General features: G+C 43.3%; 1 protein-coding gene across 4 annotated transcripts in view; it reads left to right on the top strand.

Moving 5' to 3' along the window:
• Nucleotides 1-27,099, top strand: part of mob2a (MOB kinase activator 2a) — a 70,951-nt gene extending 43,852 nt beyond the window's left edge. For 3 of the 4 annotated variants that reach the window (XM_074632197.1, XM_074632196.1, XM_074632195.1), the window contains exons 2-5: nt 17,861-18,021; nt 20,078-20,171; nt 24,403-24,527; nt 25,181-27,099. In XM_074632197.1, coding sequence (XP_074488298.1) covers nt 17,861-18,021; nt 20,078-20,171; nt 24,403-24,527; nt 25,181-25,500 — 700 coding nt within the window. In that variant the 3' untranslated portion in view covers nt 25,501-27,099. Of the gene's footprint in view, nt 1-9,913; nt 10,157-17,860; nt 18,022-20,077; nt 20,172-24,402; nt 24,528-25,180 lie in introns of those variants that run through there. The other variant, XM_074632194.1, reaches the window with a different exon arrangement.
• The last annotated feature ends 748 nt before the right edge of the window (nt 27,100-27,847 follow it).

The following is a 27,847-nucleotide window of genomic DNA, read 5'->3' as shown; positions in this document are numbered from 1 at the left end:
TAACTCTGTGTAAATGTTCCTCCATATCTCACAAAAATGCTTACTTTGCATGAAAATAAACAGTTATTTGTTTATAACTCAAACTTTGCACACTCAGCCAGACCAGTTTTCTCCATTAATTACAAAAAACAATGTTACAAATGTCACCCCAAATATTGCGATAATTGAAACTATTGAAACACTGATTTAAAATGAAATTGTCAAATAGATATAAAGTGACACTGATAAATGTACAAAAGTTATGTTAACTTTACAAAAGATACTTTTTTTGGAAATACTATGAAAAAATGGTACATTTTGTGAAATATTATTCAAAGATATATCTATATCTATATCTATATCTATATATCTGTATAACTTGTTTACTGTTTGTTAGCTCAGCAAGTTTAGACCTGGTCAGTTAGTTCCATGTTCTCGGGGTTAAAGAGCAAACAGGGCATTGGCCGGGGTGAAATAACAACTCCAACACCAATGTCGCTGTTTGCTCCCATGCCAGACAGTCTGATGGAGTTGTGCTGTCTGCTGATGCAGGAAATGGAGATCTTTCCCCTGGGAAAGGGGTCCCCTAAACCTCTCCTTTCATCCCTCATTTCTGTTTGTTATTGTTTGCATCTCGCGGGCCGATAGAATGCGGCCTCGCTGCACAAGTTATGTAATATACCTAGAAACAGATTGGCGTGTGTTTAAGAAGCGAACTAACAGGATTTGACTTGTGCTCTTTAGGCAGCGTGTTGATCTTATCAGATGCTTTTTAAATCATTATTGTTTCTGCTGACGTGATGGTTCCTTTGATTTGGATTCAGATTGACCTCAGGATGATGCTGTGCCATACCTGTCTTTATGGTATATAGATTTTAAACATTGTTCACATAGTTGCCTCATTTCATTGGTCACGCTCTGTTTCAGTCAGACAGTGATGATATGTAGAATATGTCAACACAGTCACTCAAGCAGAAATGAACTGTGTCTGCTTGACATCAATCAGTCACTCATTCCCCACTGTATTATCATCAGGCCATCAGCGCCATGTTAAAGGAACATTCTGTACATTTAAGTCTGTGTGTGTGTTAGTGGGAGGCTGTTCTGGGAAGCGCTATGGGTTACATCCACATTCCCCTCGGCAGGAAATCTGTGACTAAATGCCCTCACTTAGGAGTTAATGAGCTGGATCAGGGTGGGCATGCAAGACCTCGGAGCAGAAAACAGAAAGCCACCCAAACTGTGTGCATGAACCCCACACCCTCTTCTTTATCTCTGCATCATTCGCATTTAAGACTCCCCACCAACAGTCGCTACAGTGCTGTCTTTGTGTGGTCTGGTTCTGTCCCAACTCCTCGAGAGCCTCTACTAGACTTTAGAGCCTAACTATTGTGTTAGATGAGTCTGATTTTGCGCTTCACCTTCTGGCCTGTTGGAGCTCTTCTCTCTGCTCCTTTAACTGAGGGCTTCTTCCCCTCAGAACAGGGCGCAACTCCAGGGTCTGAGAACTGAAGCCAATATGGAAGTGCCTTAAACTTCCATTTTCTCTAATAGCCAGCAGGAGGCGACTCCTCTGGTTGCAAAAAGAAGTCTGATTGTATAGAAGTCTATGAGAAAATGACCTTACTTCTCACTTGATTTATTACCTCAGTAAACATTGTAAACATGAGTTTATGGTCTCAATTGCTAGTTTGAAGTCTAGCGATTACTCAATACAGCATGATGGTCATTTAGTAAATGATGGTCCCATTTAGAGTCAAATAGACTATAAAGCAGGGGATGCTTTAGGGCGTGGCTATTTTTTTGATTGACAGGTCTCTACCACGATGTTGTCCGGTTTTCGTCGAACTTTAACCCTTTCACAGTGTGTTTTCAGTTCATGATAGTTAATTATAACCTTTTCGGTTGCCTAAAAAATGCCTTATTCAGCATTTGATTGTACTTAGCTCCACCCTCTTGTGTCACTTCTGGTTGCAAAAAAACAAGATGCCGACGGCCAAAATGCCAAATTCAAGTCTTCAAAACGTCAGTCCACAAACCAACGGGTGACATCACAGTGACTACATCTATCCACTTCTTATATACAGTCTATGCCTCAGACAGACTTGGAAATCCACGCTGGCATTGCTCTCATGTTTTGTTGCTTTTCTTCTTTTATTTTTTTCTTCTTAGTACCATGAAAAGGGAGCTCTGTTCACCCTGAAGCCCCATGGCCTACCCCATCATACCCCACCCCACACATCCTGTGCAAACATGGGCGCTACCCCCGGTTCTTTTACCGCCGCCTCCTCCATCTCTCCCTGTGTTCCATGACGGTCTTTCTCCTACATCCAGCCCCCTCCACCTTTATTCTCTATACTTCTCTCAGACTGGCTCTTGTGCTCCTGAGCAAACAGTAGCACATGTTTGACCGTAACTCCCTTTGCACGTCTTCTTTACGTCACAAACTCCCGTCTTCTTGCCCCCAAGCCTCACCTCTCCTTGCTCAGTGGTTTCACTGTATAACTGCTATACTATTACCTTCATGTATATTTTAATGTTTGACACTCTGCTTTCTCCTATGCTCTTTGTATTACTGTAGCCACACCAGTAGTGGAAAGTAACTCATTAAGTTTTACAGTCTTCAAAGGATGCTGGCGTCTAGCGTCAGCATAGTGCCTGTTAGGTTTCAAGTGTCACAAAAAAGCACACAGAGCATCCACACCCTCATTATAAAACCTGGAATGGAAAAGTGGAATGGAAAAGTGGAATGGAAAACTAGCTGTGAGGTTGTGTAAGTTTTCAGACAACGTCTGCAGTGAGAGGCCTTTTCCAAGGGTCGGTACTGTTCTTGGTGATGTAGCCTACTCTCAGCTTTCTTCTTACTTTAATGCAAAAAAAAAAAGTTTTAATTTCCTTTTTGACTTCTCTCCAGAGCTGCTCTTTAGGTTTCAAAATTGACTCCGCTTGCCTCATGTATAAACTGTGCACACCTACATTTTGTGACAGCAGATGGCAGCGTTGCTCTCACACCTGAGTTGTCTCTGGACTAGTGTGTGTGTGTGTTTGTGTATAAAACAAGGAATGTTCTCTCTCTCACAAGCACGGCACTACAGCCAAACCACCCTGCGCACTGTTGTGTTACAATGGAGCTGTAATCTGTTAGTAATGTTTTGGTTTGGCTTAGAAATGTTCAGAATTTTATCTGCAGTCGGGAGATCAGCAGGTTTTGTGTGTGTGCGTGTGTCCTCAGTGCCAAGGTTATCAAACTATTCCCAGGAAAAGCCACATTCTTTTCCTTTTTTTGAGGTTCATTAGAGTTCTGGGAAGCCGTGTGTAGCCTTCAGTAACCTTTTCTGTTTCCTCCAGCAATGCACGAGGCACAACGCAGGCAAACACCTACACTTGTGCGCAAATGTAATAACTCAAATATCATGAGAAAAAGGAAATACGATAACAGTTCCATGACAACTGGGCAAACTCCATCTGCTGATAATTTGATTTGATCAAAAGCTCCAGAGCAGCTACTGAATGGACCATGGTGGGGAGATTGTTTTCTCTGATCCTGTTTCCAAACTCAACAATGAACTCAACTGAAATGAACTCCGAACCTCAACTAAAAGGGTAGTTTGAGTGTTTATGAGTGGAACTCACATTATCTTGAATCCTCTTACTACCTGACAATGATGGGTTCCCTTGCTCCTCTGTTTATAAGGTATGATGGTACGTGTCCACAGCCTCCGTCTTTTCCACGCTTCCCATTCATTGTCTATGTAAGCAGCCGGTTTAAAAGCTGGTAGCAACAGCCCACGAGGGAAAGCGTTCGTCCAATCAAGTGACGCCCCTGTGGACATGTACCATAAGTCATTATATAAGTGCACACCCACTTCCTCAAACTGTCTTTGTCCCCTTTGTCATGTGATTAATCTCATGACTTTGATGGCGCGACCCTAGCAGGACAGAGTGCCTCATCGCCATTCCCCTTTTACCTGCCGGCCTGAGGACAAAGTGACATTCTGGCCGTGCTTTGAAAACCTGCGATGCAGCAGCGTGACACAGGTTATTCCACATGTCAGCGACCTCACCTGTCTCTCTTCCACCTCGACCGCTAAGTGGTAACCTTGTCGCCTCCGTCGGTTTCTGCACCACTATATCTTAGCTGACCTCGCACCTGAGCCTCGGGGCTCACAGGTACGCGTCGGGTATGTGCGCTCTTACACTTGACAGACAGGTGTTTGGCTACCCGGGTGGTGAATTATGGGATGGATCGAGACTCTCCCCTGCTAAGGAATGTTGGGAGGAGGAGTGCAGCGAGCGGCCAGGGCATGCTGTGACAACCTCCCACACTGAGCCAAACTCTTTCACTCCTCTCATCCTAACTTCTGTTATTACTCTCCTTTTTCTGTTCTGTTTTTCACTTCCTCCCGTGCCCTCTCTTCACCCCTCTCGCTTAACTAATCTGAACTGCTCCCCCTTTCTCACTTCCTTCCTCCTCGTCCGTTGCCTTCTCCCATTTCATCCTTCCCTCCTCTTCATATTCCATTCTGGCCCATTCCCGCTGATATGATAGTGGTTAATCTAAGCAGTATCCATGGAGATGGTGATTTATAAACGTCTGGACACGAGTCTGGTATTTCTCATCTCCTGTCTTCCATCTTGCATCAGTCACAAGCCAGTCAGAACACGGCCTCCTGTATTCCAAACATACTTCTCTCTTCCTTTTTGAAATCGCTCCAGAAAATATGCCTAAACAGTTTAAACATTTCAAAATCCGAACTAATCTGACCTCTAATGGGATTATGAGTGCAGCGGCAATTAGGGAGTCGAGTATTTTTCCTTTGTGCCGTCGCTGCTGTTAAAAGGAGCGTGAAGTTGAACCCTAATGTTTGCTCATGAGGTGCACACACATTACCTCACAAACAAGAAGTCAAACCAAACTTCTTAGATCTCCTGCTCTTGGCCTCCTTTCGTTCGCTCTTCATGTTGCTCTTCTTCCTCAGCGCTCCTCTCCTCTCCTTTGTTTATCCAGGCTGCGTGTGCAGAGAGCGACGGCGTGTCTTTGCTTGCAGCCCTTCCCCGACAGGAATGCAGAGCAAAAGGAGCGATGAAGCCAGGGAGAGAAGGGGCGCACATGCAAAGAGAGAAAGAGGATTTTAAGGTTTTAAAGTGGGAGAGAAAGAGGATAGGGCAAAGAAATACTGATATATGATTTAAAAAAAAAGAAAAAAAAGTCAAAAGGTTCCCTAAATCATGAAGTACAGAGGTAAACTCCTGCTACTTTGCCAAGTTTGATGCTGCCAATGCACAGACACTGTACAGGCCACACATACTCAGTATTTCATGCAGCGCACACAGAGGGTAAAGTTGGTTCTGGGACCTAGATTGGCTGATTTGTCTTTTCTAGGATCAGTTCTTTTATTTTTTAGAAGGAGAAAGTGGCAGGCTGATAATATATTTTTGCTATAATTTAATTTTTTTTAGCTGTGGCAGCAGAAACGTCTCTTTTGTCTAATTGAGGAGGTTGGTATTGCTGGTTGGGTCACTGGGTTCAGCGTGCAGAGTGTCTCTTGGCCCTGATGACCTTTATCCGGGCCTATAGAAAACCCCCAAGCACTAAAGACCTTCAGTGTCCACTGTTTTCACTGGCTAAGACCTTACCTAAACATACTACACCACTCCCACACACCCAGAACGCAATGCCAAACTGAAGGTCTTTACAGAGCAACTTGGAACTGCTCTGATTTTTATTTATTCATTTTGGTTTTTAACACGGTTGGCCGTCCGACCCGTCTATCATTTTGATCCCGGCTGTGATTGGCTGGAGATGTGCTTCGGTAGGGCAGGGACTGAGCAGTTGCCAGGCCCCAAGACGCATCTGCTGCGGTTGTGACTCATCTGCTGCTGGCCTGGAATCAGTGTTTGCTTTGTCTCAAATAAGTGGAATGTCCGCTGACTTTCAGACCCAACCTGTTGGGCCAGCTATCCATCTCTCTCGGCAGTGAAGAGAGCGCTGCAGGCCAACACACTTTGCCCAAAATGTCCTACTCATTTGGACATCTTTTCACGTTTATATGTGGGTTTTTTTGTAGTTTGTAGACCATTGTCTCTCTCCTATATCAGCAGATGGTTACAAGTTTGTTCTTGAGCTGTTAACATACCTGTGTAACATATTTCTTTCAACATAGTACCGCCTCCTAACTGGTACGTTATAACGTCAGCGCTGTAATGATTTGAATTACTTGCATTTTTTTCCGTCGCGGCCTTTATTTTTCCTCGGGTTATCTGTTGGTCTGATCAGTTATCGCTGTAGTTATCGTGCGTATTGTCATTTCGTCAGTCATCATTTAACACATCCATCAGTCACAAGACAAGTGAGGTCACAGTGTTTCCATACACAGCCTTTATTTCTTCTCCTCCCCTCTTTTTTATGAGTGAGTGAGTTTTCTAATTAAATCTGGGTCTTTGCTGTCTGTCTGTATCTCCAGGGGGGTTGTTGTCTTTTGATGAGAGCGGCATACTTGAAGCAGCTTGTTATTACTGATAAAAGTCACTCAGTTAGTTAAAAAGATCTTTTATTCTCCCCTAAGTTGTTATGTATCCCTTAACATTTTAAATGTAACCCAAAGTGTCCCACAAAGTAATGAGTAATCGGAAGTAGGCTGTTTTCAACTTGTATCTTTGCCACTATGCTCCCTGATAAATATACGTAGTGCCAGTGAACATCTGGTTTTTATGGGAGCAGGTGTCAGATAGAGTGATGCCATGTCTTGTCTGCATGGTGGAAGGGCACATGACTGTGACGTTAGCAGAGAAGAAGGAGCAAACCTTTGTCCTCCAGACGATGGTATGTCACCGTTGGTTTCCATCTACGTCACACGTTGTGTAAGAGGGGGACCGCCTTGTGCAGCTCAGCGGCACCGTCTCTGTCTACATCTGCTCTGTTAGCCTGCAGCTCGCATAACACGACAAATTACAGGCGTTACTACATATTACCTGTTTAACCAAAGAGAAGGCAGCTTTAAGTTAAAAGCCACCTGCTCTTTTAACCCTCATGCCTGATTCATTAAAGCACTCCGCATTGAGTGTAGAGGCCCAGGCCAAGCCCCAGTGATCTTGAATGGATGTCTTCTATTTTCAGACCGCACGCATCCAAATAGTTAGTAGCAAATTAATGGAAAGTTCCCTGAGCATGGGATTTCCATTACAGCAACACACTGCTTTCTCATGGGTGGTCACAAGTAGCACATGATTACTTCATGTATCAACAATTTTACACTGTAATACAGTATATCACATAACTCTTTATATACAGTACGTATGATTTGCTATGGTATGTATACTGTATATTTAGCAGCCGTGCAAGAACTTTGTTGAAATGAAACCGATTCAAATTGGTATTTTTTTCCCCCAAAGAAACGAGATTACAAAGCTGGCCAGACATTTGATGACGATTTGTTGTACAGTTTTCAATACTCAGTGATGCGGATAAATTTTAGTTGCTATGAAAAACTCAGCTCATAGGTACGTGTCCACAGCCTCTATCCTTTCCACGCTTCCCATTCATTTTCTATGTTAAGCAGCCGTGCAATGCATTCTGGTAGCGTGACGGCAGGATTCGAGAAACAGACCGTCACGTCGCCTGCTCCTCATTTGCATAAAGTTGAGGTCAAGGCTACTTTATGCAAATCGGGGGCGTCCGGCGCGACTCGCCGCCTCTGGAAACCTCCGAGGAACTTTTAAACTAAGTGTTGTCGATCCAAAATAAAGACAGATTCAGCAACTGCATGACTTATTTGTCGCATAAAATATTTTCAGAAACACATTCCGGTGAACTATTTTCGTGAAATAAGAGAAGAAAGTTTCCAAACGAGCCGCCATGTTGGTTCCGGTTTGAAAGCTGGGAGCAGCAGCCCACGATGGAAAGCGTTCATCCAATCAGGTGCTTTGTGTCTAGTGGCAGCCCATCAAGCGTCCAATGCTGGGATGCGAGGCGATCCCTTGCGATAAAAAACGCCCCTGTGGACATGTACCATCAAGATACACAACAACACAACAACCCCAGTCCTCCCCACCCTTCACCAGCTCAGTCACTCACCTGCTCTCACACAGTCACTGATTTGTGCATACCCACGTACATACGGCATGTCCTTCCTCCCCTCCCTCTTTGCACTGTTCTCTGTATTCTTTATGGGCCAGGTCAGGCAGGCCGATGCTATATTTAGCACCAGGGGGAAAAGTCAGTGCCCTGTTCTGGTCTCCCCCCCCCCCTCACCCCTCTGCTCCTCACCACAGCAGGAGCCACTCACTGGGCCCCTGGATCACCTGACTCCACCCACCAAACCCCAGTCCAGTAGTGTGGTAAGAAGGAGGGCAGTCAGTCATGTATGATGCGGGTACAGAGGCGCCACTGTCCCTCTAATTCTTTCAGATCATTTCTGTGGATCACATTGAAACATAAACAAGCGGCGCCTCAGAGGGTCCAACAGTCCACCAGCACGTCTGCAGACACTACACACACACATTACACACTCCCGTACATACGCACATAAGCACAGTCTTCACATACAACACCCTCACGATCTCTTTTATCTCCCTCACTCGGCTACTTGCACCCACCCACATACGAGGAGTGCACATAGCTGCACAGATCCCAGAGATTAGTGTGTCTTTGTGTGTGTGTGTCCATGCTACAGCAGCCAGCTGGTCCAGTATTTCTCACATCTGTGGCCCCGCAAGTTTTGTCTGAGGAGACAGAGGAAAAAACAGACTTTTTGAAGATGAAGAAGTGAGAGACAATGAGAGGGAGAGGCGAGTAAAACAAACCAAGAAAGGGAGGAGAAATGTGTGAAGAGAGCAATAGAGGAGAGAATAAGAGAGGAGGTTTGTTGGGAGGCTGTAATTAGAGGGAAGAAGGGCGAGGGAATGATAGCTCCGTAGCGTTAGTTGTAATCTTCTCATGAGTCGACTCCCAATGTTCATTTCCTCTCGTTCATTTTATACTTAGGTGTTATTGGCTCAGCTCTCTGTTGACGGTTTAATTAGAATTCACATTGCCCTCTTCAAACCATAATGTGAAACTTGTTCCAAACAATTCCCTCGCCCCACATGCATGCACAGAAACCTGTCTAGATATACCTATGAATCTGCCTTTGGCTCTCTAACAGGCTTCGATTCCCCTCGCTGGTTCTTCAGCTTTGACATGTTTGAGCTTGTCAGGCCTGCCGTCAGCCTGTCACAGGACGCAGGTGAAGTTCACAATCAACACGAGGAATGTCACCCCACAGTGCCTGCGTGCACGCTGCGCTTAACATGGCGCCAGTTCTCACATTGAAAGAAGTGACAATACGCACACTTTTAACTGCAGGTTGTGTGTAAACTGCATTGTGTTGGTGAACCTGCTGAAACTCACCGTAGCCAGCTTTTGAGCCTAACATACAAGTAGAGTAAATTATATTTTCACCAAAAAAGTGGTATTCGGGACCGCCCTAAATCTTACATCTGAAAATTTTAGCTTTTTAGCCAACACTAAAAAAAAATCACAGATGTTTTTTGTCCCCTTGAAAATGAGGATAACTAAAAAAGTGGTTTGACAAAATAATCTTGGTGCACTTACTAGCTTTTTCTGGAGCTTTCGACCACATTTCACAGTCTGAGTTTGCAAATTTCTAGTGTGCATTTACATTAGGAGTGAGGTCTTGCTTCGCCCTGTATTGTCATTGTAAAAGTCATGCTTATGTAGCAGCAACACCTTTTTTTTCCATTGTAGTCCTCAATTACTAGCTGACCACCTGTTGCTACATTGTAACTACAGTTCAGGGAGATGCACCAACCACGTCCACATGGGCAGACTTTGACGTCACCACAGCCCGCCCACCTGGTCCTCTCCTCTTCTCTGATTGGACAACAAAGGACAGAGGAGGCGGGGACTTCTGTAAATTTGACAAAGTTTCTCCCTTTGCTGTGTAGTTTAGTGAGAGTCAGAGCTCCAGATAGATCAAACCCCAGTGTGATTCAAACAGACTACACCTCCATAATCTGAAACGGGAGATATTCTGACATCATATCTTTTATGTTTTAAAACTATGGTCGGAGATTATTGCTCCTTTTCTGGAGACAAGTCGGACATGCACTCCCAGAGAAACTCCAAAAACGGACTAAGTTGCAAAATGGTGCTTCAGGCAGTCGGAAAAGTGCTAAGGTAAAAACTACTTATTTTAACTTGACAAAGTGGTGTCTGCTAACAACCTCAGAGTCGAGCATGCGCTATTAATATGGTAGTTTATATGTTTTTATCGGCCGTATTGTCCGAGTAAATAACGTTTTGCGTCGTATAATGCTGCTTTTTTTCCGCAGAAGCCATAAACCTTGTGGACTGTATGTTTGTATTTTTTTCCGACGTCGTATTTTATCTTCAGCATGTTTTATTACAATGTTACAGACGTCCAGTTGCTTTGACAGAGATTATAAACTTAAATTTACCAGCCCGGTACTGGGAGCCTGAACGCCTCATTCCTCCTCCTGCTGCAGCTCACAAGACTCAACAAGAGCAAAGAGAAATGTGACTCTCTCCTCATCTAGTCTAATAAATTATTCAAGACGCCTGTTAACGTTTTAGCATACACAACCTAAAGAGGGAAGCATTTTAAATCAGAGCTCAAATTATTTATTTTTTAATAGAAATGGTTCAATGAGCACATTATGGTCAGGGTTGAGCCTTTTAATCCTATATGAACCTTATCTCAGAGCATCCCATTTCCACTGTAGGCTACATTATAATCTGAAAATTGGAGGAAATAAGTGAAACATAATTTAGGACTAGAACTGAATAGGGCTGCACAATCGAAATTTTATCGAAATCGACCAATTTTTTATTTGTTAAAGGTGAAATGTGTCAAAATACCATTTTATATTAGATATTTTCATGCTGCAGAAATGTCCTGGGCTACACATCATATTCTACAGGCTTAAGAAAACAAAAGTTACTCCATAATCATTTTAATATGTTTTTCAATGAAAATGAGAATAAAGATGTAAAAATGAATATTCCCTCTAATATCACAAATCATATCGCAATTACGATATCAGTCAAAATAAATGCAATTAGATATTTTTTCATAATCGTGCAGCAGAAATGAAACATCTGATTGCTCTCGTCTGTCTTTTTTTTAGTATTAACATAGGCTTACTGTTTGTTTTAGGTTGTTTTGTTTTAATGGAAAGCATCTTGACTTATATTTTAATGGTTAAAAATACCATGTAAATCCATTATTTTAGCCGCCATCTAAAAGCCACAACGGAAGGACGTAAGACTTGAAGAATGCGTGACCCAAATAGGAGTGTTAACAGTGCATCTGTGTGTCATACAAAGTGACACAAACAACAACCCCAGACATGATTAATCCCTGTGGTGATTCAATCAATACAATTCAAGAAGAAATATCCACGTCACAGCAGTTGTGAATTACACAAATATGTAACCCAGTTTTTGTGTTTACCATTTTCGTGTCATGTGAAGAAGACATGCAGTCAATTATGAGTGTGTTCCTCCAGGGTACGGGTCATCCTGTTGATGCTTCGGTGAAGTTTCCTCTTCCCTTTCAAGTCAGGGGACAGGTGTGATTTCAAGCTGCAGCCCAAAGGGCATAATGCCTCAAGACCTATTGTTGTCTCTGTGAAGATGTGGAGAGTGATAGTGCGGTGAACATCCACCATCTTAGGATCGCTTAGGAGATTGTAAGCAGGATGTAATGGATGCGGCCGTGAGTGTTATTGTACAGTATGTTGTTATGTCTGTTGCAAGACCTTTGACAGGTAGAGACAAGTTCTGCTGCTCCCATTTTACTGGGAAACCCAACCGCCTTACTTGAGAAATCAGCTGATTAATAAGGAAATACACATTCAAGTTTTATGCCTGGAAGGGACAAAAGGGGGTTTTCACAAATTTGAAAAAAAAAACTGAACAAAAACACTTCATCAAAGTTAACAAGGATGCATAGTTTGGGGTTTTATGAGGGGGGTTGGGGGGCGCCGTAGACCTGTTTATAGCTCCACTTTTAACCAGTTTCCTCCTCCAGTGAATGGTTGAATGCCCTTGGCTTGGATGCAGGTATGAATAGACTGGAAAAGATATTTACGGTAGCTTTTAACAGTCCAGTCTGCACAGAGTAAATATGTACCCTTGTAAACCCCTTTTCAGAATTATCTGTTTCTTGCTCATAATAGCTGCTTGAATAGTGTGGGGAACAAATCCTCTCACACCCATTCCCTGTTTGTTTACTATTTTATTCAGTAACCATTCAGATGGACTGATTGGATTGATCAGAGTGTAGAGAAATCTCGTTCAGCCCAGTCTTATCTCAACTCGAAAAAAACTTTTCCTGTCACACACGTGTGTTGTGATGTTGATGAGGCTCCATTATAGTGCTGGCAGGGGGTCCTTACATACTCTGCAGGCCTGAGAGCCACTGAATGGGATTTAGCACAGGATGACAAGGGGAAGAGGAGGTAGCCAGAACTACGGTCAGTAGTTGAATTAGCTTTGTGTGTGTGTATGTGTGTGTGCACATGTTTAGGCCTGCACCGTGACTACAGTTCTCATTTACTGATTTACAGTGCTGCTGACGCCCCCGGTGATGCTACTGATTAAGTGGTGGCAGCTGGGTCTTCTATGTTTTTGTTTCCTTCTTATCTCTTCACTCCAGAACTAAACTACATTGCTGACTGTGTTTGTGCATCAGTGCCGTCTTAAAACGACAGAAAAACTTCAGGAACAACTTTGACGGAGCAGTCACTCTGTAGATTTAAGCACTGCAAGGCAGAACCTCTGGTTTTGTCCATCCTTAACTCAGTCTCTTTTTAGCCCCGTAATGGCTGCTGTGGTTTAGCTTTGGTGCGCTCAGACTGCCTGCTCTCCTCCGTCTGTGGTTTTTCGGGGAAAAGAGCCATTGAGTCTATTCAATTTAAATCCTGAAATAGATCGGGAGGCCAGGCTTGGAGAAAACTGATCCTCCACCACTGAAGCTGCTCTTTTTACAAAATGGCAGAGTTCATTCACTCAGTTCTAGTCTTATCGGCAGAGATTGGCGCGATATCCTGTTACTATTGATGTTTTATTACAGTTTTTTTAAACCTTGAACGTTGTGAACCCCACAATCAGTTGATAAAGGGGGGAGCAACTTCCTGACATTCGATTGATTCTTTCTCTGACCTATCAGGTGTTTGTTTAAAGGTCAGTCTGAAGTGTTTGATTTCTCTGGTGTTCCTGGGTATAAGGCCTCTGATTGTTGTCTGTGGTGCTTGTTATCTCTCAAATCCTTATCATAGACAGATGGGCTGTTTTATAGTACTGTATTAGGGCCAGGTGTTGACATGGAACGCATGTCTTTGCACCTTGGAGCGCCTCTTCTTGATCCAGAGAGATAACAAAAACGTCTTGTATTTTAAAGTTGTTTTCAAAGCAAGTCTATCAGGTCACTAGCACGTCTTAGAGAAGATGGTAGACTTTTTTGTTGTCAGTATTGGATGGCTGCACGTGCTGTTCACCCCCGCAGATTGCATTAACTGCATACATATGTCAATAGTTATATTCCTCTGCAATTCAGAAGGCCAATTCAAGCAGTTGTGCAATATAGGGTTTGGCATGAGCGGCAGACTCGAGGGGAAAGTCATAACTTGGGTTTTGTTAAACAGGTTTCAGAGTTAAGTTGTATTCAGTCACAGAGAGCACCAATCAAAACAGAAAATCACAGGCCTCTGGTCTCTAAGTCGTAATAATTAATTTGACTTATATAGCACTTCTCAGGGACTCAAAAGACGCTTAAAGTCGTAGAATGAGTATCAGTGTCGATGGGTGCGTGTTTTGGTGTTGAGATAACCAAGTATGAAAAAAGCAGTCAGCATGGTCTGAAGTTCCCCCCTTTTTAAGTATTGGTGTGGTTGCTCAGAGAGAAGGGGGAGCTCTTTAGTGGCAAATTGTAGTATTTTAGAGAAAGCACTTAAACTAATTCTCCAGCATAGCTCTGTAATGTGGCCTCGAGTGATTCCAGCATTAATTGGAACCAGGTTTTCGTAATGAGAAAGGCTTGTGGTGTACCTGCCAGAGGGCTGCTCCTCTTTACACCGAGTTTATTTCTGAACCAAGTTTATTCAGTATTCAGCAGGCACACACAGTCCTCTAACATACAGCAGCTGATATATGCACCAGTGTGAGGCCAAAGAGATGTATGTTTCACACATTAAATCAAGACTGCGTGCACACACAAGAACTTTTTCAGACACTTGCACAAACGCACTCTCTCCGACCAGACAGGACTCGCTTCTTCTGGATTTTCTCGAGGTCTCTTGTGGGGATCGGGCTCGTGACGCAGCTGTTGTGACCAGCTGGGTCGGTCGGCCGTGAAAAGGGAGAGGGGGCTACAGCCAGAGATGCGTGTTAGTGTGTGTGTGTGTGTGTGTGTGTGTGTGTGTGTATATGTGTTCGTGACACAGGTGTGTATTAGTTGGGTACAGGAGGAAAGGTAGTGAGTGAAGACAGCAGGGGAGTGGGGGAGGTGGTGTTGCTGGGAAAAGAGAAAGGGACAAGAGAGTGGCTAACTGATGGAGTTGAACAGCTGTCAGGTCAGTCACTCCTCAGCTCTGCTGCACTGACCCCTGTGTCACCCGACTATACAACCCCATTTCCTTATTGTTTTTTATTGCAGATAAACACCAACATGTCTGTCTTCCTGCTTCACGCTCTCCACCTCCACTTGAAAGGTTCAAAAGACATCAGTTTTGCGCACAGGATTTTCTCATGGCTCTCTAGACTCGTGTTATTCCACCGAGCCTGACCAGGTTTTCTGGATTGCAGAGTCTGTATGAGAAGACTGGTCCCTGTTTGTGCCAGGCAAGCTGTGGCTGCTGTGCCCCCGCCTCGGAGACATGTGCCTGGCCCTGGCCATGGCCTCACTTCCCCTCCACTCCTGCCTTCTGGCCTGCCCTGATCTGTCGCTGATCTGGTGAGGGAGAAAGAGGCATCTGCTGCCTTTTATGGCAAAGACTTGCCTGGGAGAACTTTACCAAGAACAGACAAAGCCGTTGTGTATGTGTTGCAGCGAAGACAGACTACGTACGTATGAGGGGAGGAGTGCTGGCAGAGAGGAAGTTTTCTTTATCCTAAAATAAACTAATGGCTCCAGAATTTCACCTCCCCTTACCACACAAATGTTCGCAAGAGCTGGAGGAGGCGTTTATATGGAAAATGATGAAATTACAGAGGGGAAGCGGCAGGAAATAGCTCAGTGAAACAGAATGTTTTCAAAAGGAAAGGGGGGGGTGGGCGTAAGAACTGACTTGAACCTTTTACAGGAGCCTTTTTTTCTGAGGGGCTTAGCAGTGCCTTTGAAAAGTTGTGAGAGCTGACGGTATCGTGGATGTGGATGAAGCTCTATCCTCCCCGGGTAAAGCTCTTTCACATGATGGAACATGTAGCTCAAACCACATGAATCTGTCTGTGCCCTCATGAGCAGGAGGAGGGTCTTTTTCGTCTTGTTTTTAATGGGAGAAGGAAGCAGACAGAGATAAGGAGAAATTCAACTAATGATAAAAACAGGCACGGGAAGGAGCCTTGAGGAGAAAAAAAGGAACTGTAATTAAAATGTGAGTCAGGGTAGAGGTTGTTGGGTGAGTTAAATGGGAAGCTGATGGGACAGGATAATAGTTGGGGATAGAAAGATGAAGGGAAAGGGCAGAAAGAGATGAAAAGAGAGGTCAAGGAAGGAACTACGAAGCTTGAGGCTTTTGACCCTGAACAATAGGCTGTTTGGACAGGTGAGCCTGCAGCCATGAAGAGGAAAGGGCAGAAAGAAATGCCTACAAGCCTAAATAAAGACAAGATATTGTAAAAAAAAACAAAAAAAACAAACAAAGAGAGGAGACAGAATGAAAAAGGAGAGCAACAGGAGAAAGGAGGTGAAACAGAAAGTGGCCACTCATTAATAATTAGCCAGCAGTTTTAAAATGAGGCCAGAACACGCTCTGTAGCTGCCTGATAGGAAGAGCAGAATACCTTGATGAATCATTACCCAACAAATGAGAACCTGAGCAGTGTCTCATGTGTATCCGTGAACGTGATCGTGCAAGTGTTGGTCTTTCCGATCTTAACGTTTTCACTGGAGGCCCAAAGGCAGCTTACAGCTAAGCGTTTCTACTGACAGCTAAATTAGACAACAGCTGACTTGTAAAGGATGTAAAAGGGGAAACTTAAACATTTACATAGTAAACGGCTGCTGGCTCTGTATGCATCCACATGTTGACATGCCTTCCCTTGTTTGCTGAGGTGGAAAGCAGGGCGACGCTTCCTGGAGCGGGGAATTAAACTGAGCTTTTGAACACTGTGCTCCGGCCAAGAGGCCTCGTGCTCCACAGTCCTGTCATGTTTTGTAAGTGTGTATTAGTTCCCATGGATATCAGCTGGGCTGCTGTCGATCTTCCTCTTCTCCTCATTCCTTTCTCCCCCTGCTCTCGCTCCCCCCTCTATCCGTTCTCTCTACATATATTTCTAATATCTCTGGCTGCATGTGGACTGTGAATTTCCTGCAGAAACCCCAGCAGTCATTGATTCTTTCCTGTAAAGTCCAGCGATAGTCGCGGCAGAGTCTGAGTGAAAGTGAGAAGGGTTTTGGCTGCTGCTGGAAAACAGTGTTTATGATCCCTCGTCATTAGTGCTGTTTGAACAGCTTTCGCCGGTCCAGCAGCCGGAGTTGCCGTCTTCTGGGAGTGTGACTGGGAAGGAAAGGGGAAAGGAGAGAGCCAAGAACTCATGGCTGGATCATTGTGTTTAGACGGAGGGTGTGGAGAGAGGAAGGGTGAGAACTGGAGATTGAGCGCTAGACAAGCGGAAATGAGGGTCAACAAAAGCACAATAAATTCAGGGGAGCAAACTGAAACTCCCTTGTCCTTAAGCAAACCCAAGCAATGGTAGCAGAGTCGAGATGGAGCAAAATTAAGATGTAGGGAACAGCAACAAAGTCATTACAGGATGAGGAAAGCCTTGAAGAGAATACTGGAGAAAGACGACTGTTGGGCAGTCGAGTATATTAGTCCCAGATTGTCCCAGACAACTGTACCTCTGTTTATTTGTCTCACTCATGTATCAAGCCTTCTGACCTTTGACCCCAGATTGCACTGCCTCCACTGAGACAGGGAGCAGGCGGGAGGTTACAGCCCTGGAAGTGCAGGAAGAGTGTGATATAACATCCCCGTGCTAAAACTAGCAGTGGAAGTACAAGGCGCTGGGGACGGCCGTCTGGGTGGAAGCTATAGACCTAACATTAGGTTAGAGGTCAGAGTTAGGGGTCAGGTACAGCAACAGAGGACTCTTTGTTTGGTCTGTTTAGGTTGCTGCAATTCAGCTTGCACAGTCACAGAATGATTGTGTTTTGTAACTTGTTAAGAGATTCAGTTGTCTATGCTTTATAGATCTCTGTGCCTGAGCTCAGGCTATTGTATCTACATAATGTTCTGTCTGCAAGTAGTTTTTTACAAGTTACAGTGCATTTAATGCATAACAAATAACCTGTGCTGACTTCCCAGTTTATCAAGTGGAGTTTTACTGCAGAACCAGCTTGTGCTGATTTGTCCTCCACATTCAGTGCTTGGCGCAGCAGTTGGCTACCTGAATATCTGGTTGGATCATATATGTTTTCACATATATCATGTAGACCTGTCTGGGAAAAGTCCAGCAAAGACCCTTACATTCATTCCCATTCTTTACAGTGTCCAATTAAACAACAAACGCACCATTTGCGTCATTCTTAAGAGGCGTTTTGAAATCTCACTTTGTTATTTCCTTTGTCTTTTATTGCCCGTATCAAGTCCCTAGCTGCTCCTTAACCTGTCCTCTTTTCTTGTTTGTGCGTTGCAGGAAGTCGAAGACGAAGCCAAATGGAAAGAAGCCTCCGGCAGAAGAGAAGAAGCAGTACTTGGAGCTGGAGTACACAAAAATCCGTGTGGTGGACTTTGACCTCAAGGAGCTGGTGGTGCTGCCCAGAGAGATAGACCTCAACGAATGGCTAGCCAGCAACAGTAAGTGACTATTGTGATAGTCAATGATAGAATATATGTAGGATACATAGAGTAGCTCAAACAGTCAGACACATAACTGAGGATAATGTCCTGTACAGATAGTCATTGTTAAAATGTGAAAGGGGCGTATCATCTTATTTATGACATAAAAAATCTTTAGTCAAACTCAGTATTTGCGCCGACTTATTTAAAATTTTTCGTCAAGGCTTTGGAGTTGTTTTTCCCAAGTTGGTATGCACGTGTCTGGAGATGACAAGATGTTCCAGTGGTGCTGGAGCTGGAGCTGCAACTCTAACAGATCCAATCCCTTAACATGATCCAGGCCTGGCACAGTGTCGAGCCTGTTCCCAGTAACACCACGCAGCGATTCTTTAAACACCATCGTTCACTGCCAGCTTCAGTGCAGTGTCATTGAAATTTATAGTTGTCCTTACGAGCATCATTTCTGGAGTTTTGTAAACTCACTGCGGCCTGGCTGCTTGATCGATCTTACGAGACTCTTTATTTTGTCTGTCTCCTTGACTTCGTTTTGTATCCAAACCAGGTGCTCGCGAAGGAAAGGGAAAAAAAACCAAGAATTCTTTCCTATTTAGTTTAGACTGATAAAACGTTGTTATATAAAACAGATGCGGCATGTTTTCACATGGTAATGTGTTGAAATTGGACGTTATGTAAACTCGAACACAAACAACAGGGCTGAGCAATGTTTTGATGAAATAGTTTGTTTAACCAAATCAATAACGATCGGAGCCATTTCATTCTGCCCACATGTATAAACAGCAACAGCAGTTTCACCGGATGTTTTCTCACTTGGTGGCTACTTTGTTGAGCAGGAAAAAAGAGGGGATGGGTCCTGTGGGGTTCCCGTGGGACGGTGCTACTTTTAAATTGTATCCTTTGGTTTTTTCATTGGAAGGAAGTGAAAGTAATTTCAGCATGATATAGGATTATCTGTCATGTTGAGCAGATAATCATAGTGTATATCTGTATTCACAAATTGGAGCCAGATCAGTAGAGCTACTGCTCAGAGAGGTTCAGTGCCGAAGCATAAATCATTACTTAAATTATTATTTAAAGGGTTGCCTACTTTGTTCAGACCGCCCAGCGTTGTTTGGGTAGAAACTGTGCAGTAGCTACTCAGCATGAGAAAGTAACTTTGGGACAGAATTAGCAGCAGACAAAAGTCACTGGAACAAGTGAAAATGTAAAGGAATTAGGCCGTCATTGCTTCTGCTTCACATCATAGTAGATTTTTCCACCGTATTTAAGCCTCATAAGCTGCAGGTTAAACAGAAAATATGGCTCATACCAGTGCATCCTGTGCATGAAGTTCTCCATTTTCAATCATCAAACTGTCAATGTTTTATCAGATCAGCCTACTTATTAATTCAATTCTTTCATCTAGTTTTGGATGATCATGTTGACATTGCTCAGCTCGAACAAAAAACTCATCAACACTGAATGTTTTCTGCAAAAATGAATGAGAATACCATTTCTCCAATATGTTGTTGCAAGCTTTTAAGTAAATGAAGTGTTTAGAAAGAAAGCCATACAGTTTAAGGAGTGTCACCATACCAGAAAGTTCTCACGAGTCTGCATACGTCAAACATACGTCAAACACACAAAACAAATATTTTTGACTGACGGATACATTTCTTCTCGCGTGAATACACCCCAGATTTGTCCCTAATACTTTGTTTTGCAGCATAACAGGTTGTGTAGGAGTTCCCCTTGTGGCAGAAATACCTGTTTCAGTTTTAAGTGACTGGTGCAGCAACTTAAAGGGTTGTGAAAGCTGCAGTCACCTCCCATTATTTCCATTTTTTCTGAGGCTCACACTGTTGAAGTGTGTGATCAATTAGCGTGTGCATGTGCCCGTCCCTTTTGTCAAAGTGACAGACGACAAACGTGACTTGACACACATATTCCTCTTTTAGTTATTCACATCATTCTGGCGTACTAAAGTATGTGGGTGTCTTCTTTATGATTTAATTCCGTGCAACGTGACAAACGCTGATTAACATGCTCTGAAATCTCTCTGTTATCTTTGCCACAGCGACAACATTCTTCAATCTTATCAACCTGCAGTACAGCACCATCTCAGAGTTCTGCACTGGGGACACCTGTCAAGCCATGACGGCCTGCAACACGTAAGTTATCTCCACTGCTTTTGGTTAATTCATCGCTCAACTGCCGAGGCCCATTGGTTTATTTATCAGAAATTGGTTAATTCATCAAGAGGTGCTTCCCCCGGTCAGCGAGGGACAACTCTCGACCCAGAGAGTGCACTCAGGTCAATTCTGCTCTTTAGACTACCCACACAGTCCATCTTGGAATGTGCAGTATGCAGCTTTTAATGTACTGCAGAGAGCTGTATGATTACATAAGGGCTGTTGTACATTGAGTACGGCACCTTTGTGTCTCCGTGATTACTGTGTCTGTGCTGCAGCACTGCATATTCAAAGAATAGTTTCACATGTTTTCAAATCTTAAAACTATAATCCACTATGAGGCTTCATGAGTCTGAGTTAGACAAATCGATTGGGTGTTTCTAATACACAATTCCCTCTTTTTCTTACCAGCCAGTCAGACACACTGTTTTTATTATTTGTTGAGTTTTCAGGCTGTCGTTTGTGCTATAAAACCCCAGGAAAAAACACCCTGTTTACCAGTCAGGAAATTGCTACTGTGCCTACTCATTGATAACGTCATTATTATAGAAGAAGATGCACAGATTTTGAGTCAGATAAAAGGCAGAATGCCAGAGGTCAAAAACCGCAAAGAATCAAGTCATGTGTTCATCTTTTGAGTGACTTTAATTTACAAAAAAATGGGCCGACAAAAATCTAGATTATTTTTCTGTTTTTGACCCCTGGACCTCGATTAGTTTCACACACATCCAGTGCAGCTGCTGCATTATTAGGCTTAGTTTGTATCAAATCTGATCACTGAGCAGAGCAGCGAGAGACTGAAGACATACTGGGGATAGACCTGCTGTAGCTTCACCATACATCCCCTGCGGTCCAGCCTGTTTCTTCTGCTGCTATCTGAAGTCTGCTAACATCATTATATTCACATCACACACATAGAGTGCTGTGATCAAACAGTTACCAAAAGAGTCCGTCTGTAACTCCATTTGTTCCGGTGGTAAGACCAGCTCCAGGGCTGGACACCGCAGGTTCATACTGCTCTGAAGTCACCAGACAGATTCTTTGAAAAATGTCTGTGATGTTAAATAATTAATAGTAAAAAGGTGGTTTATTACTACTGTGTGTAGTAAAGCAGGGTATACCTCTGCAGTAGTTAATGTTAAAGGATTATCATAACATGGAGGCCTATTAATGTCACATAAACAGAAGAGGAGGTGACTAACTGTAAGCATTTATCTAACTAGTTTGCCCTGTCAGGGCGGGTTGCCGTCTTTATGTGTGAGCCCTTGTCTTTAGAGGGAAGCAGTCATTCCCCTTGTGTATACTGAAGGCTGGAAAAACCTGATTACCCACACTTTGAGAAACCACAACACTCACTACACAGCTCTTAACACATTACATGCAGTCCACAAATGCATGAGCTCATCCACGCGCTCACCCCTGGATAAAAATATGACAATGACATCGATGACGAACAACACAACCATTGAGCAATAACACTTATGACAGTTGGTGCGAGAGACAAACTTGTCACGAGTTAACCTCTCAGTCAACAATGGATTTTTCCACTGCTGTCACCTTAAGCTACTGCTACCAACCCACACCCTGAGAAATGGAAAAAAGCGGGGAGAGGGGAGAGAGCAGTGCAGATTAACATGTTTTTTGTTTGCGCTGTCTATTGACCCGCAGAAAACAGAGGTAATGACTTAAAAACACGTTGAACTTGTAGTTTCTCACGGCTCCACTCCGGATTCAGCTAAAATGTTTAATGCATTTTTGTTAAACTCTTACTGTTAAAACTGCGTTTCCTAAGACGAGGCCCACCATTTATGATCGTAGCTTCCCCACTGCCCGCTGCCCGGCACCCCACCCTTTCCTGCCCGTGCAGGACCTGGCACCCGCGCCCCCCTCTGTGGTGAAAACTGACTGAGCCACAGTCGCAGCAGCGTCAGTGCCCCTGCCCGAAGGCAGAGCTCAGCACTATTTTTGGAAGAAAATGTTTCCATGAGCTATGAGGGAGCGGAACCATTTGGTAGCTATTTAGACCCATTTTGTATGGGTGGGTGGATAGATGGGTGTGTGTGTGTGTGTGTGTGTGTGTGGGAGAGAGAGAGGGAGATGTGTGGTAATGTGCTCACTCTGTTCATTAACGTTGGGTTCTTATAGCCAGTTCCATTTTGGATTTAGTTGGTAAAATACACGGATTCATTAAGTGTCCTTACAAACCTCTTATCAAATATTTAATTTCCTATTTGCAAAGAGTGTGCAAAACATTCAGGAAGTCATTTAGCTCGATTGCAAACATTTAATGAACTTTCGTCCTTGGAGAGTCAGTACATTTTAAAGTAATAGTTGTTGTTTCATTGCTTTTATTACATCCTTTTAACATACACACTGTGCAGGTGCAGCAAGATATCATATAGCCACATATTAATGTATAAATTATTTGTCCCCACACTGTACAGTGTGCCACCATTCCCACCACGGTGACATTTCATGCTCCCTTTACCCCACCTTATAACCTTCAAAATAAAATAAAAACAATATCTAGGAGATTACAGAAGAAAGAAGAGATTATATGATATATATATATATATATATATATATATATATATATAATAAATAACTAAAAATAATACATTTATTCAAAAAAGTACTAAAAGACTGCTATGAACCCAATTCATCCCATTGCCAAACTATTTTTACGTTTTTAAATATTAAGTAAGCAAAAGTTGCATAAATTGAATAAGCAATTTATGAATAGTTATATGAAATAAAATCCTAATAAACCCCAACTCGTGTGTTCATAAACATAAATAAACCATCCTCTGGAGCAGTGCTTCATACTGTATATGGTCATAGTTGCATCATGTCCAGGTGGGTATGAAGGAGTGGAGCAGGCATGTTTGTAGTTTAGTCAGTGTCTCTCCCACACATAAACACACCGTCTAATCCTGAGTGAGTCAGTGTATTGTAAGAGTCTGGTCCCGGTGCTGTGGTCAGCAGGTCCCCTCCTGCAGGGTCAGATATGTGGACGCTTTACATTCCTCAGGATTTGTAATGTCTGCCCCACTACCTCCCAGACCCACACTGCTAACAGTAACACCTGCATGCACATTTCTTTTCACCATTTCATCAGCTTATTAATTGACTGATCGCTGAACAGTCAGCCAGCCCTTTTGTCTCTGTGGTTGCCAATCCTGTTTCACCCTGGTTAGCTCATTCATCTATTTCTAAGGTGTCCGCTGACCTGCTAGCGTGACTAGCTCTGTGCTGCTGACCTGCTGTTTGACATTTGTTAACTATAACTCCGATCCGCCCGTCTACAATTCAGCTATCTGGGTCACCCCCTCCGGAAACGTTTGATTAGCAGCGGGACTGAGAGGGGGGTCGGCGTCCCGTTAACTCCTGTAACAGCAGGGAATTTGGCCCCATCAGGAAATTAAAGCTCAGGGGCACAGAGTTCAGAAAGTTCACTGGAATGAAGACATGCAAACATGATATCTGGATGAGGATGTGTCGGTATGAGATAGTTGGGCTTTTCCCACTGCATATTGACCCTGGGATAACTTAGCCCCTTTTCACACACACACACATTGTTAACCCAGGGTTAACTTAGGGCCAGGGCTGTATGATTCACACTGCACTTCTAGCCCTGGCTGGGTTAAATGTCCGTTAGAACATGTGACTAATGTTTACATTTTAGAATGACATGTGACTACTCTTTCACAATTTGGACAACAAAGAAATTACACAAATTGTATTGTTTACTTCAGCCCCGTTTCACTCTGGCAACTTTTAGCCTCGTGTTTAGTCGATTTTCAGGGGATAACTCCGCAAACTCAAGGCTAACCCTGCTCCGGAGCAGGACCAACAAAGCCCTGGGCTAAAGACATGGTTAGCCCACTTTGGATTGTGCCAGTGTGAAAGCTTTCTTAGCCCCAGACTAACAACTCGTTTAGCTCCAGTGTGACCGTTTCCTCATTGTGAACCACAAAGTGAGACGTCACAGAGAATCTGGGTTTTCTGTAAATGATGAAATTGGCCCAGGTGATGTGTCACAGGCCAATTATGTCTCACATGACACCTGTATGTGTTTCCTCTTCCTGCTTGATTTCATTTTTGTTCCAGGAAACACTTCTATGTGTGTCTCACAAGTATATGTCTTCAATGTTATTCTGCAAGGCATACTTGACATTAAGGATTGTTTGCTTTGTCTTTCTCTTACTAGAATATACTACTGGTATGACGAGAGGGGGAAGAAGACAAAGTGCACTGCTCCACAATATGTCGACTTCGTTATGAGTCTTTGTCAGAAACTGGTCACAGATGAGGAAATCTTTCCTACAAAATACGGTGAGTTCCCATCTGAAGGTTCCCTGTCTCCTAGAAGTAACTGATGTTGTACTGCTGCCCTCTGCTGCTTCAGATGGATAGAGGAAATGAATGGTGATCCAACAATAAACATTTGAAAGAAATTATAGTGATATTATTTAGGGCTGCATCTTACAATCATTTCCACTATCGATTAATCTGCTTAAAGTCTCGATTAATTGATTAAACATTTGGTTTGTATTATCAAAACATTAATAATCCCAGAGCGAATGTTGAAATATTGTGATTATTTGAGCAACTTATCAATTAATCAACTAGTCATTTAAGCTTTTATATTATCAAAAGGTCTGGGGTTACACTTTTAGTCATTAAAGGATAAGACTGGTGATATTCTATATTTTTCTTATTGTTTAAAAATCTTGATCAAAACTATGAAATGAATTATTCCTCTTTGCCATAGATCTCCATTGTTGTCAAAAGAAAATATTAAAAACACTTAATGAACCACACTGGGTGACATTACAGTATATATTATTGTGAACATGGTCACTGTAGTTTATGTTGAGTTGTACTCCATCCTGCTGCTGTAAATAGAGATGTTAGTGCACCAATTGTGGTTATCCATAGAACTCATTTTCATCCACATATCTTTGTTTCCTTTTTTCTCCCTTCAGGCAAAGAGTTCCCTAACTCCTTTGAGTCCTTGGTAAAGAAGATCTGCCGGTACCTGTTCCACGTGCTGGCTCACCTCTACTGGGCGCACTTTAAAGAGACGGTGGCTCTGGACCTGCAGGGCCACTTGAACACTCTGTATGCACATTTCATCGTTTTCGTAAGGGAATTCAACCTGGTCGACCCCAAGGAGACCTGTATCATGGACGACCTGTCCGAAGTCCTTTGCACCCCTGTCCCGCCGCCCGCGCCCACCCCAGCCCCTTCCGCCCCAGCCTCAGCGCCCTCCCCTTCTTCACAAAACCACGTGACGGAGAGATGAGCGGGGGCGGCGATGAGACAACAGCCCCGGGGGTGATTGAAGATAAGATAGAGGAGAGAAGGAAAGACAGCCTGGCCCCCTTCCTCGGTGCCAGCAGGACTTATAGACCTTCCACTACCCTTATATTTCGCTACGACACCAACCAACCAGCCGGAAGGAAGGGGGGGAGGGTTTTCGGGGGGTTTGGGGTAGCGGGGAGGGGTTTGTCACGCCAGCAGGAATTGGCGTGAGCATTCCTCCCAGGGGCAAATCCCTCCCATCTTCTCTGCAATTTAAACTAGGAACAAAAAAGTATGTGTATGTTTTATTTTTTGGTTTTATTTCACTTTTTATTTTTTGTTCAAGTTTTATTCAGTTTTATTTTTTGTTGTGGGGAGGGGTGCAGTGTGTCCACCGGCCCTTCACCTCCCTCTATCCTCTACCTAACATACAGTACAGGAAGGGGGCTCTGCTTTGCTTCAACCTACTATTGTACAGTGTTGTTAATGTGTGGAGAAGAGGCGTCTCTGCTCACCTTGCGGGCTCGTCCCTCCCTCCCTCCCTCATGCAGCGGCGGGAGGCGGCCTGCAGGCGCACGGCCACTACGCTGGCCAGTAGGGAGCCACGTTACTGCCTGACGGGGCGATACTAGCCAATCACTGTTTGGGTTGTTTATGTGGGGGATGATTAAAGCGCTTCCTACTCAGGACCTGAGAGAATATGTCACTGCTGCCAGAGAGAAGTTAACTCTCTTTTTTTCATTCTCTGTCCCTTGTTCACCAGACTGCTCAATCCTTCTTATGACAGATGTAGATCGTGTTTTAACTACAGTATAGTCACATAATCACCTGGTTGTACCCCTAACAGACATGTCCCAGAGCCTACCTGTAGAGGGCAGCAAACATGGAAGAGAACGCAACAGAAACAGGGAGACAGAGAAGAAAATATAAAGATTGTATGTTAGATATTTAATCTGATCAGAGAGTCGATACTTTGAGACAGACTGGTGCCCGTATGAGGCTGAATCACAGTTGTTTGCTGGTGTTCAGCATAGCAGCAGCCCCTCGAACCACCACCACCACCACCACCACCACCGACACCCCCTCCAGCAGCACAGAAGGACAAAGACATGAGGTAATGTCTGCAGGCCCAGAGAGGCACAGATGGAGACAGAGTGAGGGGTGGGAGGAGTAGATGGTGTGGAGCTGCTCTGCTGTTTAACAGTCACCAGTACTCCCAGTACAAAACTAAAAAAATATCCACTTCTGGTTTATTGTTTTTACCTGTCCCTTTAAAAAATTAGCTTTTTAAAAAAAGATTATCAGAAAATTAGTTCAGAAATAATAACAATAATGGTATCATTACACATGTATAGAAAATGCACAGTCTGCTTGGACTTTACTGTACAAAGAATCGCAAGCGGGTTCTGTCAGACATAGCCTCTGTATGGAGGAGGATTGGGTTTATAATTCTCCTTTTTTATTTATTTTTAATTTTTTTTTTTGCAGGGTTCTTCAGTTCTGGCTCTCGTTTTTATGTATTTTAATTATTAACTAAGTTAAAAGCAATTTAATATTTTAAGCTCTGCGGATTATAATCTAATAAAAGAGAGAAATGCCACCTTGCCTCTTGTCTTTTGTATCCGTGTGTCTGTAAGTGAACTATGTAACAGGAAAGAAACATGAGCCTCGTAAACATGATGCTATTTTTAGAGGGGAACTCCACTAATTTTACACATATTTTATTAGTCATGAGGATAATTACTCAGCCTGTAAAAACAAGTTGTGTATTGTCTTCTGTGAGTCTGGAGGAGCTTTGTGATGAAAAATATCTTGATGACATCATAGTCACCAACCTTAAAAAAAAAATCCAAATTAAAACTAGTAATAAAATAATTTAAAATAAACTTCTTGTTGATGAGAGACCTTGCATCAAACAAGGCAAGTTCAATATTACAGGATTGTAATGGATCAGTCCTAGGTGTTCTTCTTTCTTGAGGTTTATAGGTGGTTGTCAAACAACGATTTGGTGCATCATGGCCACCGACTGATAGGGAGTGTGGATCAGCTATCATTAACAATATTCAAAACTTTCTCATTTTACGGCTAAACAGTACACTACAAGATGTTTCTGAAAACATCTGAGGCGAGAAATAGGCATTACAGTAACAGAATATTGATTCATATTTGATCAGGGCTGCCTAGTTTGACCGTTTGATCAGAGTTTGAGAGTGATAGACGGCAAGGCTCCAGCTCGGCTCCGATTGGTTGTTGGTTCCACTCTCCAGTGGCTCTCTGTGGACGACTTTATTCTCGTAATATTATGACTTTATTCTCGTAATATTATGACTTTATTCTCGTAATATTAT

This window comes from Sebastes fasciatus, chromosome 4 (assembly GCF_043250625.1).
Source record: "Sebastes fasciatus isolate fSebFas1 chromosome 4, fSebFas1.pri, whole genome shotgun sequence".
Taxonomy (NCBI): domain Eukaryota; kingdom Metazoa; phylum Chordata; class Actinopteri; order Perciformes; family Sebastidae; genus Sebastes; species Sebastes fasciatus.
The sequence above is the reverse complement of the archived record's forward strand: the minus strand, read 5'-3'. Positions and strand labels throughout refer to the sequence as shown.